The sequence below is a fragment of the Cotesia typhae genome, unplaced genomic scaffold, assembly GCF_013202065.1.
Source record: "Cotesia typhae breed Kobodo isofemale line unplaced genomic scaffold, CoteBio_Ctyphae scaffold_13, whole genome shotgun sequence".
NCBI lineage: Eukaryota > Metazoa > Arthropoda > Insecta > Hymenoptera > Braconidae > Cotesia > Cotesia typhae.
The window spans coordinates 8,363,836-8,376,724 of NW_027423774.1; the positions used below are offsets into that span (position 1 = coordinate 8,363,836).

At 32.7% G+C, this 12,889-nt stretch overlaps 1 protein-coding gene and 1 long non-coding RNA gene across 10 annotated transcripts in view; both read left to right on the forward strand.

Moving 5' to 3' along the window:
* The window catches only part of Hipk (Homeodomain interacting protein kinase), a 143,156-nt gene that overhangs the window by 65,566 nt on the left and 64,701 nt on the right, over positions 1-12,889 (forward strand). For 8 of the 9 annotated variants that reach the window (XM_074255241.1, XM_074255233.1, XM_074255238.1 and 5 more), the window contains one exon: positions 11,525-11,854. In XM_074255241.1, the coding sequence (XP_074111342.1) occupies positions 11,525-11,854 (330 nt within the window). The remainder of the gene's footprint in view (positions 1-11,524; positions 11,855-12,889) is intronic. The other variant, XM_074255239.1, reaches the window with a different exon arrangement.
* LOC141535355 (uncharacterized) lies at positions 2,914-5,170 on the forward strand. The gene is made up of 4 exons (XR_012480578.1): positions 2,914-3,748; positions 4,031-4,551; positions 4,621-4,713; positions 4,792-5,170. It is a non-coding gene; the product is annotated as an uncharacterized LOC141535355 (long non-coding RNA).

Consider the following 12,889-nt stretch of genomic DNA (forward strand, 5'->3'; position numbering starts at 1 on the left):
TGGAGGTTGTGATGGTCTCCGTAGTTTTTTCACTGTTTGCCAGAATTCGCTGGGTCTAGATGAATGTGCAATCATGTCTCTAATAGAATGTCTGTAGGCTGCTATTTTGTGCATCTTGGTCTTTCTGAAGTTTTTCTTTAGTAAATGGAGAATATCTAGGTTTGGTTAAGAGAACCCTTCTCTTCGGCAAAGTTTCTGGTGCTTAGACAGGCTGGAGTTCAGGAGTCTTAGTTCAGCATCTTCCCAGGGTTTGTGTTCGGGTCCCCTGCTAGCTTTGTTACTTATGGTGACTGGTAGCCCTGTCGCTGCGGCTGCTTCGTAAATTGCCTCTTTGAGATTGAGTACTAGCGCGTCTATACTCCATTCATCGGTGTTGGTAACAAGGCGTTGAGAAAAATACAGAGCCTCATAGAAGTGTACGGCGTAGTTTGGGTCCCATTTGAGCTTCCTTGTAGGGATACAAGCCTCTTTGTTTGTATCCCTGTGACGGGGAAGTGATCTGAGCCATAGGAGTCGTCTTTTACATGGAGTGATCTGATTATTTTGGCTCCCTCGTAATTTGTCCACATCAAGTCGGTGACGCTCGTTCCTCGTGGGCAACAGAATGTTAGTTTACCTTCACAGTCTTTAGGCATTCTTCCATTTAAGAGAAAGAAATCGTTGCTTGACATAAAACTTAAAAGCTGGAGACCACTTTTGGTTGTCACGGGATCTTGTGACGATCTTGATGAGAAGAGGTTTGTTCCGTTGAGAATTTCCGGGGGAAAGTCTCCATCCTTGTCGCTGAGCCTTGCGTTCAAATCTCCGCCAAGGATTGTGAGAGTCCCTGGATGGTTTTGCTCGCAGCTGTCTAGAATAGTTTGGAGGTTGTCTAGGGCCTTTTCCAGGCCCAAGCCGGGTTTGAAATAAAGTAGACCCAGAATAATGTTGTGTCGGTGCAGTTTGGTGTTGATGATGATCCAGCAGTTAGTGATATCAATTACTTCGGTTGTAATATCTTCTTTTACAAGCATAAGAAGACCTCCACTCGCTTTCTTTATTTTCCTGTTTCTCCGCATTGGACCAGATGCTTTTATAGCCCTTTGCCCAATATAATTGACTAGATGGGGTTTTGATCAGTCATGTTTCTGAAATACCAATGAAGTAGGTTTTCTCCGGGTACTTTAGATTGTTGCAGTTATCATACCCTCTGGAGTTCCAGAACAGGATCTTATCACCACCTAGGTGGTGGTTCTCTCTTCTGGGTTCTATTAGTTTTTTGGAGTGATTGACAATGTTTTAGACTTGTCTTGGTGTGAGTATGATTTACTCTCCACCCAAGTCTTGGAAATTCGATCCCAGTTGAGTGTTTTTCCATTCATTATTATTCAGTTGGCTCTGACTCTGGGGTTGTTACCTTTATCTTGCTTTTCTTTGAGGTTTTTCCTGAGCTCGAAGGCTTCCAGACTTTCTAGTGGTGTCAAATCGTTATCTATAAATATGCGAGAGATCCCGAGAGCCGTTTTCTTTGTCTTCATAATCTGGACTTTGTACTCCGGTTTGTCGAAGTGAACTACATATCGGTCTTTTGCCCTGCTTATCTGTCTGATATTCTTGCATTCTTGTTTGGGCACACTAAATGTAGTTTCTAGAAAGGTAGCGACGTCCTCGGTGGTGTTTGTGGCTGTAAGACCTTTGATAACGATGTTCTGGCGACGAGATTTGCTTTCCTGGTCATTGATGAGTCTGGAGAGCCTGTCCATTTGTGCTTGGATGTCCTTCTTTTGCCGCTCCAGTGTGAGGGGGTCGATTGCATTTTCAACTGTCTCTAATCCGGAATTAAATGGAGTTAACATTCTCTCTAAAGCATTTGTATTGGAACCAAGCTTACCAGATTCGACTGCTTGCAAGCGTTTTCTTATCTCTTCTTGCTCCGTCTTCAGCGTATTTACCTTTTCTGCAGTCGCCGCGAGTTTTCCTTCTAAAGATCTTAGCTGGGTTTGGACTGAGTTTGTCGATTTCGCTATCTTGGCTTGGACCTGCGTATACTGGGCTTGATTTGCTTTGAACAATGCGATAAATTGTTCAGCCATCCATTTAAAGGAGTCCTGATGCGATATTTGATCTAAGTCCGGCATGTTGAGTGTAGCTGGTACGGACTCCAGTTGTGTGGCCGAGGGGGTGTCCCCTTTTTGGTTAGGTGCGCTTGTTTTGTCCGGTGACATTTCTGAAGTTGAGTTGCGGCGCTTCAAGTATTTGGCAGGGTTTAGTTCTGAGCCTTGGGTGTATTCAGAAGGTTTCCTCGGTCGCTTGTAACCGGACAGGAGTTTATCGATGTCACCCAGAGAGTTGGCTCTTTCTCTTAGCCTTAAATCTGCTAGGGAAGGACGGCCTTTTTTACACGCTTTTTATTAGCTTCACTTGTATGTTTGTATGTTTGTATGTTTGTAACCGACTTCGTTGGGTGCGATTTTGACGAACTTTAAACGGCCAGATTTCGTTCAAACTTTGTAGATTTATCGAGGACCGATGACAATACACTAATTTGATAAATTTATTCCATTTTTCAATTTGCAAAATAAGATTTTTGTTAATTTATATAATTTTTATCTATAGTCAATAAGGCAGAAATTTTAATTTTCCAACCATTGTCTTTAGACGATTTATCTAATATCAACAAAGTGCATGCTGGTAAGTTAGTTGCCAAATAATAGTTTAAAATTTAAAAAACAAGCTATTATAAATAAACCAAACTAAAAATAAGAAAATAAATAATAGTTTAAAAAAACTAAAAAACACGATCTTTATAGAAAACCGAACTAAAAAAATAGAAAATAAGTTTTAATAAATTTAAATTAAGAATAGTGTTAAAAATTTCAATAAATGTACTTAATAATAGTGTAAATAAAAAAAAAATGTATTTTATTTTAAAAAAAGCGAATATATAGATTCACATAAGATAGAATGAGCGTGTTTGGCCGAAGTAAGTACTTACTAAATGTAGTAAGTCACTCACTATTCTTACAAAATTTTCGGCCGGGACACAAAATAAGTGCTAACGCAGTAAGCATAGCTTAGTATACGACGCCATATTGCTTATTGTTGATGTAAACAAAACGGACAAGAACAGACCTTGATTCACTAAATTATCGATATTATCCACTGGGTCGTTTAATATTTCTTCCAATAAAATATTTCTCATAAAATTATCCATTTACAAATATTTACTTGAATTAAATTATATTGCTAAATTTAGTACTTTCAATTATATTCAGTATATGAGGTTATGTACGGGATATAACGCAAACCAGTATTTTGTGTTATGTTGAGCCAGTAAGTCTGTCCTGGCCGAAAAGCGCTATAGTCAGCTTGTAAGATTTTAAATTTTTTTATGCTTACTGGCTTACTAAGTTTAGTAAGAACTTACTTCGGCCAAACACACCCAATATTTATAACTATTGACCCATGCACCCCACGCTTTTTTTACAATACATTTTTTTTTTATTTACACTATTATTAATTACATTTATTGAAATTTTTAACACTATTCTTAATTTAAATTTATTAAAACTTGATTTCTTTTTTTTTAGTTCGGTTTTCTATAAAAAGCGTGTTTTTTAGTTTTTTTAAACTATTATTTATTTTTACCCTTCTTTGGATCTATAACTGTCGGTGAAGTTGGAGTAGTACTAGGGGTCTTCAAGGTGTCAGGTTCAGGATCTTCCTGTTGCGTAGTTACTGTGAGCGCTGAAGTACAGTTGGAAGTCTTGTGAGTAAACATGACAACCTAACCTTGCATAATGGTCTCGTGTTACATTTGAGTACAGACACGATGTTCAACTCCAATTTATTTTAATATTTACAATTTTTTTGTACAATTTATAATATTCGAGATCAAATTCCAAGTTCAATGAATTCAATTTTTTTTTTTTTTTATTCATTTTCTACTATTGTAAATACAATTTTTTTTTTTTTTTTTTTTGTAGAAAAGTTGGATGAATAATTTGTTATTAATTATATTTGTCGTAAATGTATACATTTTTTTTAATAGGTGATACCCCGAAGCAAAAACCAATAATCAAGAAAATGGAAATTCTAAATGACCGTAGTATTCTTGATGCTTTAAAAAATAGATCACGCATGAATCGAGGTGATTTGTGTACAGATATTGATTCGAGTATTAATACTGGTATTGATTCCGGTATTGATCTTTTCAAAACAAATGATCAAGAAGGTTTGACAGCTGAAGTGCACACTAATTTATTGAGCAATGTACTTATTGAACCATCCATTGAATTACGAACAAAATGTAATTGGAAATGATTTTAATTATAAAGATATATATGAGCTTACAGTCTAAATAGGTAATGAAGAACCAGTTCGAATAATTAATGAAGAATTGAGTGATACCAATACAACAAAGGCTGACTCCTTGTAACGGAGACGTAACTGATCGCTATAATGAGACAATTGCTATTGATATCAGTAACGCATATTTACTCTCTCAGAATTACGCAAACAATGTACAACTGATAGTTGAAAACCATTCTACTAACCATAATCATCAGACAGGTATGTAAATTTTACAATGTGTTAGTTATAATTCAATAACAAAAAGTTATAAATTTAAAAATTTTACAGCACTTATGAAAGAAAATTTGGAAAATGATTGTGAAAGAAGTAGTGGACAAAGTTCTAGCAGAGAGGAAATTTTATCAGTTACTGTAAGAAAAGGTAAAGCAAAACTCTTTTTGAAAAATTATTTATTATGAAATAAGTTTTTGATGAAATTATTATAATTTCAAATTTTAGATAAAACACCACTTGAAGAGATCTTCACATCGCCGGTAGAACATTTACCTAAAAAAAAGGACTAGAATTGAAAAATTGGGTAAATCCAAACTACCTTCAGTAGGAACCTCTGATGAATGGTATAACCTTCAATTAGAAAAAGAATATTTAAAAAAAAAAGCAAGAAGAAAAAAAAACAGAATAAGAAAAAATTACAAGAAAAAAAAATTATTAATAGAAAAAGTAAAAGAAATCCAGAAAAGAATAAGAGAAGAAAAATAAAGTTCAATTCAAATTTTTTGTGAATCAATTGTTTGACTGATGAAAAATTGATAATTTGCTGTTGAACAAATGTTTCAATTACATATTTTGTAAAAAAAAAAAAAATGATCTCATAGTAATAAAAATTAAATATAAAAAATTGTTTTATTTCTTTTTTAGCTATCTCAAAAATAAGGACCTCTTTTATGAAACACTAGGGTCATATGTCTTGAAGCTGTCTCATTAAAAGGGTCATAAAGGTTGTTCCAAAAAATTGCATATTTTTATTTACTTTTGTGTAAATAAAGAGTATTAACATGAAATATCTATTAATTAATCACAAAATAATCATCTAATGCTCATTAAATTGTATTTTTCTCTGAAATACATTTTTAAATAGTAAAAATGTTCGACCTACCATGAAATATGCCCCATAATGGGTACTTTTACCTTATTTTTTGTTCAATCACAATTAAATTAAACGTTATATCCGCTAAGCGTTATACGATTATTCGTGATAGTAAAATAATTTTCTGTTGAATATTTAGAAATTTCAAACTGCTCGCTAAAAAATTGACTTTATACGATGCAGATGGCACTCACATCACTTTCTATTTATTTTCTTTTCATGAGTATGTGTTGAGTAATGTCTTTCTGCGGTTGCTTGACAGCTTGAAGTTACACACAAATATAATTGTTTAACTTTATAATTATTATTGCACTTTTTTGATTACAATGAGAAAGCGTATAAGATTGAAAGTGAATTGTTGTAATTTGTTTAACGAGCTACGTAAGTGACTAATACGAGGCACTTTACCTCACATGTATAACCTCTAAATGAAATCGATTAAGTCAGTGGCTCAGTGTTTAATATCAATCTTTAAAAACTAATTATTTAAAATTTGTGGATAAAAAATTAGGAAAACTGTTGACTCTGAAGGCCATCCCTGTAACTCGCTAATTCTATACCTGAACGCTAAAAATTGCACTTATGACGTTTTTGAGCTCAAAGATGCAATTTTGTGTTGTTTTGAGCTTTGTAAGCTCAGGGACATACCTTTTCTATACTTTTGAACTCTTTGAGCTTAAAAGTCTGATAGAAGTTAGATAAAACACTATTTTTTGAATTTTCAAACTGCAATTACTTTTGAATGAATCAATCGATTTTCACGCGATTGGGAGCATTCGACGCAGTTTCTTAAGCCTCATGGATAATCTCTGAGTTGAAAATTATCGAACTAGAAATTCCAGAGTAATTCTGAAAAAATATTTTTTTTTGGTTTTCTTTCGATCATAATATCTCTCGAATGAATATACTGATTTTGACCGAATTGGTAGTAATCGGCGTAGTTTTTTAAGGTTAAGAGCTGATTAGTTTTTGAAATCGATCGGTTGAGCCGTTTAAAAATTATTCCTAAAAAAACCAGTTTTACAAAAAAATTTTTTCACTGTTTTTTTGAGATTTCCCAAAATCTTTCATTCCGAATAGGTTCAAATTGTATTTAAAATCTAAGTTTGGCGAATCTCTTTTAAAAGGCGCCACCCACGATGAAATTGCCAAACCGTCCAAAAGTTGTAAGAGGTTTACATCCACATACACCCACCCAAACACACACACACACACACACACGCGCGCGCGCGCGTATATGCATACACTAAACTTAGATTTCCTGAAATTTTGAACCGATTCGGACCGATAGATTTTGAGAAATTTAGAGAAATCTAAAAAAAAAATAGGAAAAAAAAATTTTTCGGAAGTTGTTTTTTTGAAATAACTTTTAAACAGCTTTATTGATTGATCCCAAAAACTAATCAGTTCTTAACCTTAAAATACCTCGTTGATTGCCTCCAATCCGGTCAAAATCGGTTGATTCGTTCAAGAGGTATCGTGAACGAAAAAAAACCGAAAAAAGTGTTTTTTTTCACATAATTTCGATATTTCTTTTCGGATCGTTTTTGGTGAAATGAAATAATTTTTAGTGCTCTACAAACTGCGTCGATCGCCGCCAAGAACGTAAAAATCAGTTGATTGGTTCGAGAGATATCCACGAAGAAATATTTGGATACAAGGATTTTTTCAACATTACTCCGACATTTTTTGGAATAACTTTCAAACAGCTCGACCGATCGATTCCAAAAACTAATCAACTCTTAACATCAAAAAATCACGTCAATCGCCGTCGGTCCAGTTAAAATTAGTTCATTCATTCGTGAGTTATCGTTGACGAAAGAAAACCGAAAAATTGTTTTTCCCGAATTACTCCGAAATTCTTGGTTCGATCAAACTAAATTTACAGATTTTTTATAGAGCTTAGAAAATTGCGTCGAATGCTGCCAACCGCGTAAAAATCAATTTATTTATTCAAAAGTTACTGCAGTTTGAAAATTTGAAAAATTGAGTTTTATGAAAGTTTTATCAGACTTTTGACCTCGAACTCTCAAAAGCATAGAAAAGTTGTCTCTCTAAGCTCAGGGAGCTTAAAATAACACATAAATTGTATCTTTGAGCTCGGAGAGCTCAAAAACATCATTAGTGCAGTTTTAAGCATACTTGACATAAAATTAGCGGGAAGTTGCACGGATGGCCTTCAGGGTCTATCGTATTTCTAATTTTTTAATCAAAAAGAAAATCGATTTTTCTCTCCTAGTAACTTTTCAGACGTACTAACTAGTATCCGGGTCAAATGTTGTTTAAGTCGGCAACACGTTTTTTTTTAATCACCTCATCGATTCCAGCTAGTGATTCATTTTACTTAAAAAATAATTCAATGTAGAAAAGAATTAAGTTTGATTCAAACGAAAAGATACGTTAGATATTGTATTGTTACGTTCTCGCAAATTTTAAATTATATTTAAAATCAATTAATTAATATTTTAATTAATTAATTGTTACCCGAAGTATTTCGTAACGGAAATACCTCGAGATAACAGATTTCTAGAACGTCAACGCAGCCCAGTAGACTAAACAGTCTACGTTGTGGGATTTGGACTGCGTTGATGTTCTCATAGGGTAACCTGAGATGCAACGTTGCTAAAATTCATTATAAAACTCATTGTAATTATTATTGACATACATTCTGTCTTCAGACTTCATCTGAGGCAGTCAGTCCGAGGACTCAGCAGAGGAGCAATTTCTGCTGGTCCGAGGCTGAGCCTGTCAATTTCTTAATAATAAATTCTGTTAATTGTTAATCAATTATGGAAATTTATTGAAACCCTTCACCCAGGGGTGAGAGCGCTTATCAGCGTTCCACCCTGGTTCCTTTACCTAGAGCGCTAGCCAGTGTTCAGGTATCCTATCCTCTAGATATCCAAATTATTACCCCCAAGGTGTGAGCGCTTATTAGCTGTTCTCACCCTGGTGAAATCGCCCAGAGCGCTAGCCAGCGTTCAGGCACTCTAACCATTACCTACCTGTAGGCAAGTAAAACAAAAGTAAAATATTAAAATATATATTTTATAAATAAAAATAAAATTATTACATTATAAAAAAGTATTTCGCGGAGGAATCAGTGACATGACCCACCTGGAGTCTATCGACTTCCTAATGAGGTCAAAATCTGGATTTAAATAAATTATTAAATAAAAAATTAATTACATCCAAAATTTGGGATCGTAACAGTATATTTCGTATTTGAACATCTTATCACATGTCGCACCAGTCACGCAAAAATATAGAAAAATTGTTTTCTCATCCTCAAATCTGACTTGTTCAATATTTCTTCTTTGTAGAAGTAACAATGAACATGTTAAAAATGATTTAAACTTCTTATAATTGTCAAAAGTATAGTTTTGAGGATTATTTGAAATATGTCCCACCAGTCACATGTGACTAAAGGGACTCTGGCTTATAGTCAATGCATCATAGAATTTAGTTATGAAATTTTACTGAAATTTACAGCTTTGTTTCTCTTAGTGATCTTCAGTTAAATAATTAATTTTTTTTCAACTTCTTTTTTTTTCAAGAATAATCACTAATTTGGCGATTTTTCTCGCTGAATTTTCTCGTGAGTTATCCTCCCAATTATCCTGTAAGTAAATATGCAACGCTTCCCGTAATCATTGCCGTAATTCCTATTCTTTTCCGCTCCACAAAATTATATAATTTTAAAAATGTGGAACGCTTCACGATTTTGTGTGTCATCCTTATTTATGAATCTTCTCCTATTCTCACTTCATTTCTCGTATATTTTTCGGAGTACATATATATTTCCTATCCTTCTAAGATTCATAACCCGATGAAAACAGGATAAAAAACGGACGAGTTATAAGTACAAATTAATTTTATGTTTTCTATCAATTAACATCCAAGTTTATCACGATCGTGTGGTCAGCATGCTTAATCCATTATTTGTGTTCTTTTATTATTTATTTTATTTATCTTAAATAATTAATAGTTTAATATATAAACAATAATGTTTCTAAGGTTGGAATAATATAAATGCTTCTTAATAAACAACTTCATGTACGCATTTTGTACTTGTCCCACCAGTCACAATAAAAAAATTTTTTTAATTGTTCCTACGCAGGTAATCAGTCTAATTCTTCATAATATTGAATGTTTATAGGATGAATTTTGTATTGAGAGGGAAGTATTTTTTAAAAGCTTAGTGGTCGAACTGGAATTCGGCTTTAAGCATACCGCGGTAAGAGAGAAGGATTTTTCGGTCCCACCAGTCACACTCAGTCAAACAATAATTACGATAAATTTAAAAAGTAATCGAGGTTTTTGACAAAATGATGTTGTTAGTTAGTTATTCTTCTATATTATAAGATACATTTTACTATAGTACAAATTTCAGTCACATAATTGTAGCTTACAATTGATGGAATTCCAGAGTCAAATGTCCCACCAGTCACTATGGAATGCCCCTTCTACAATTACTTCTATCGGTGAAATCATAGTTTCGGGAAGTCACTGACACTCAAGGCTTGGCCCAGGTCTAGCTCGAGACTTGGCCCAATGGTTGGATATTTTCAAATTAAGCTTTGGGAAGTTAACAGTGGACCAAATATAAATTCAGAACTAGCTTGGTGCTTTAATTGAATCATAGAAAAAATTTTTTTAATGATGAAAATATTAATTTTTTATGAAGAAAATCTTACGCTAAAAAATGCTTCAATTATTCATTATTTATAGTCAGATTATCTTAAATAATAGTAACAAAATTTCTTTAAAAAATATTATTAAATGAAATTATAATAAGTAGTTACTTTTCTATAAACAAAAAGTTATAATTTCTTAATTTAGATGTACTCAACTATGATCATGTATATATTTTTGGTAATAAAAAATTTCATTACTACGTTGATATTGAATGAATTAAAAAAAAAAATACATTTCATAACTTTATTCTGTCAACAATTTATATTATCTAAACAATAAAAAATTTTTAGCAGTTATAAGTTTAATTTTAGTTATGTAACATCATGTAATAAAGCAAAATGACTGACTGATGTTTAAGTAACTAAAACTAGTCTATTGATATCACTACTACGGGCAGTGAAGTCAATAAAGTTCAAGACCTTCACGTTAGTGGATCAGGTTCGATTCCCATTGTGAGTAAAGATTTTTTCAAGGTAATCGCGAGCTAAGATAACGTAGGGCTAATAATAAACCGTTATATCACGAATACAATTAATATTAAGTTAAATTCTTTAATTACATTCGTATTTTTTTTAGTCCTGGCAAATTAGTTCCCCAAGGCTTGATCCGAGCCCTGGGCCATATGTTTCCCAAGACTCGGCTCAAGCCTTGTATTTTGATTCCCCTAGGCTTGGTCCGCGACTTGTTTTTTAGATTCCCAAGGCTTGGGGACATAGTTATCATCTTAGGCCTGGACCGATCCTTGGCACAATGTTTAGCCAAGAATCGTGCCAAGCCTTACCCAAGACTGGTGACGCTTGGCTCAGGCTTGGTCCAAGCCTTGCCCAGTTATTTTTTCCTACCTGGGATAGATCGTAAAAATTACTAAATAAGAAGTATAGCCCACTGTTACTATTTGATTTAATAAAAATTACGATAGTAAAATAGTAAAAGTTTCTTCAATTTTCTTTCGTGTACTTTTTCCTTAGTAGTCATACAATTTATAAGAAATAATTAAAACCATTGACAAAAAATTGTACATAGACAGAATCGAATTTTGCATCCTTTTGCAAAAATTGATCAAATAAATATAGAATTAGGTGCATACATCTTGTAAAAAAAAATATTGATATTTATTAAATCCTAACATAAAAACATTATCTGCTGAAAGTTTCAGTAGTTTTACTGTAAAAACAAATTTAATATATTTAATGGTTAATCCAATGACCGTCTTACTCATATGTTTCTTTAAGTATCAGCATTTTTGTCGATAATTTTCCAAGAATGATGCCAATTATTCATTTCGTAAGATAAATTGAGTAGTTTGAAAAGTGATATGAAAACCACCCATTGTTTACATAATCTTAGTTGAATCTAGTTAAAATGATTTTATCAATAAATTTGCAGAGAAAAACTTGGTCAAGAGAAGGTAATGACGTCCTGGCAGTTCAATCTGTTAACAACTCAAATCAAGTAAGTAGTACGGTTGTATCTCAGCGTTATTCGCAGCAACAACAATCATCGCATTTTCAATCACATCAACAACAAACACAGGCAACACAACAGCATAAACAAAACAACATGACGTCTCACAGTAAACAAGTTGGTGCTAGCGGTAATGGAGCTAGTAATCCGCAAAGTGATGGAGATTACCAATTAGTGCAACATGAAGTTTTATATTCTACAACCCATCAATATGAAGTTCTTGAATTCCTTGGAAGAGGTACTTTTGGCCAGGTGAGTTACTTAGTTTTATATATATATATATATATATATATATATATATATATATATATATATATATATATATATATATATATATATATATATATATATATATATATATATATATATATATATATATATTTCTTGTGATCTTCAAATTCATCTAGTACAACCATATTACACTTATACAATAATATAAATAGATGTATACCGAGAAAACACTTGAATTAAACCAAATTTCACATTCTAAATATCACTTCATGTTGCTATTTTGAAAATAAAAAAAAAACGGTTTGGAAAAAATTTTACGTCGAAGTCCTGATGTCACCCCAATTTGGATGTTCCAACGATTACTCCCGAACTAATTAATATTTTGAGACCGGGCTTTTTTGATCCGATTAAGAATTCCATAAACTAGCTACTTTTGTTTTTTTTTTTTTTTTTTTTTCAAATTGAATTTAAAAAAATTTTTTTCTATTGCATGCTTTAAGCGCGACGGTAGGAATGCTCTGCTCTCGCTTAAAAAACAAGATCCCGCGTTTCATCACAATAATTTGTATCTCACAGACATAATATGCATATAAATACTACAAAAAGTACAATGTCAAATAAAAAAATGATCATTGCCCATTTAAAGAATTTTTTAACACTTATTCTTACATAATTTTATAAGAGAAAAAGTGTTTTTTATGCGCTCGTAATGCATATTTTTATAAGTCACTGTAGGGGTAAACACTATAACGTTAATAAAAATCAATTTTTACAATGTTCTTTTTTTTTTAATTGATTCATTATTGATTTGCAAACACATGGAATACAAACTAAACCTTGACCGTTTCGTCTAATTACAATAAATTTTTAATTTCCTGCTACGGTAATCTGAGATTTACAAAAATCGGAAAGTTATTAGTTTTACCGCGTTTTTCGAAAATCTAGTTTTCAACGGATCTCCACGTTTCGAGATCCTAGGAAGCTTCCCCGACTATTCTCGCGATGGTGTTTGTATTTTTAGTGTGTGTGTGTGTGTGTGTGTGTGTGTGTGTGTGT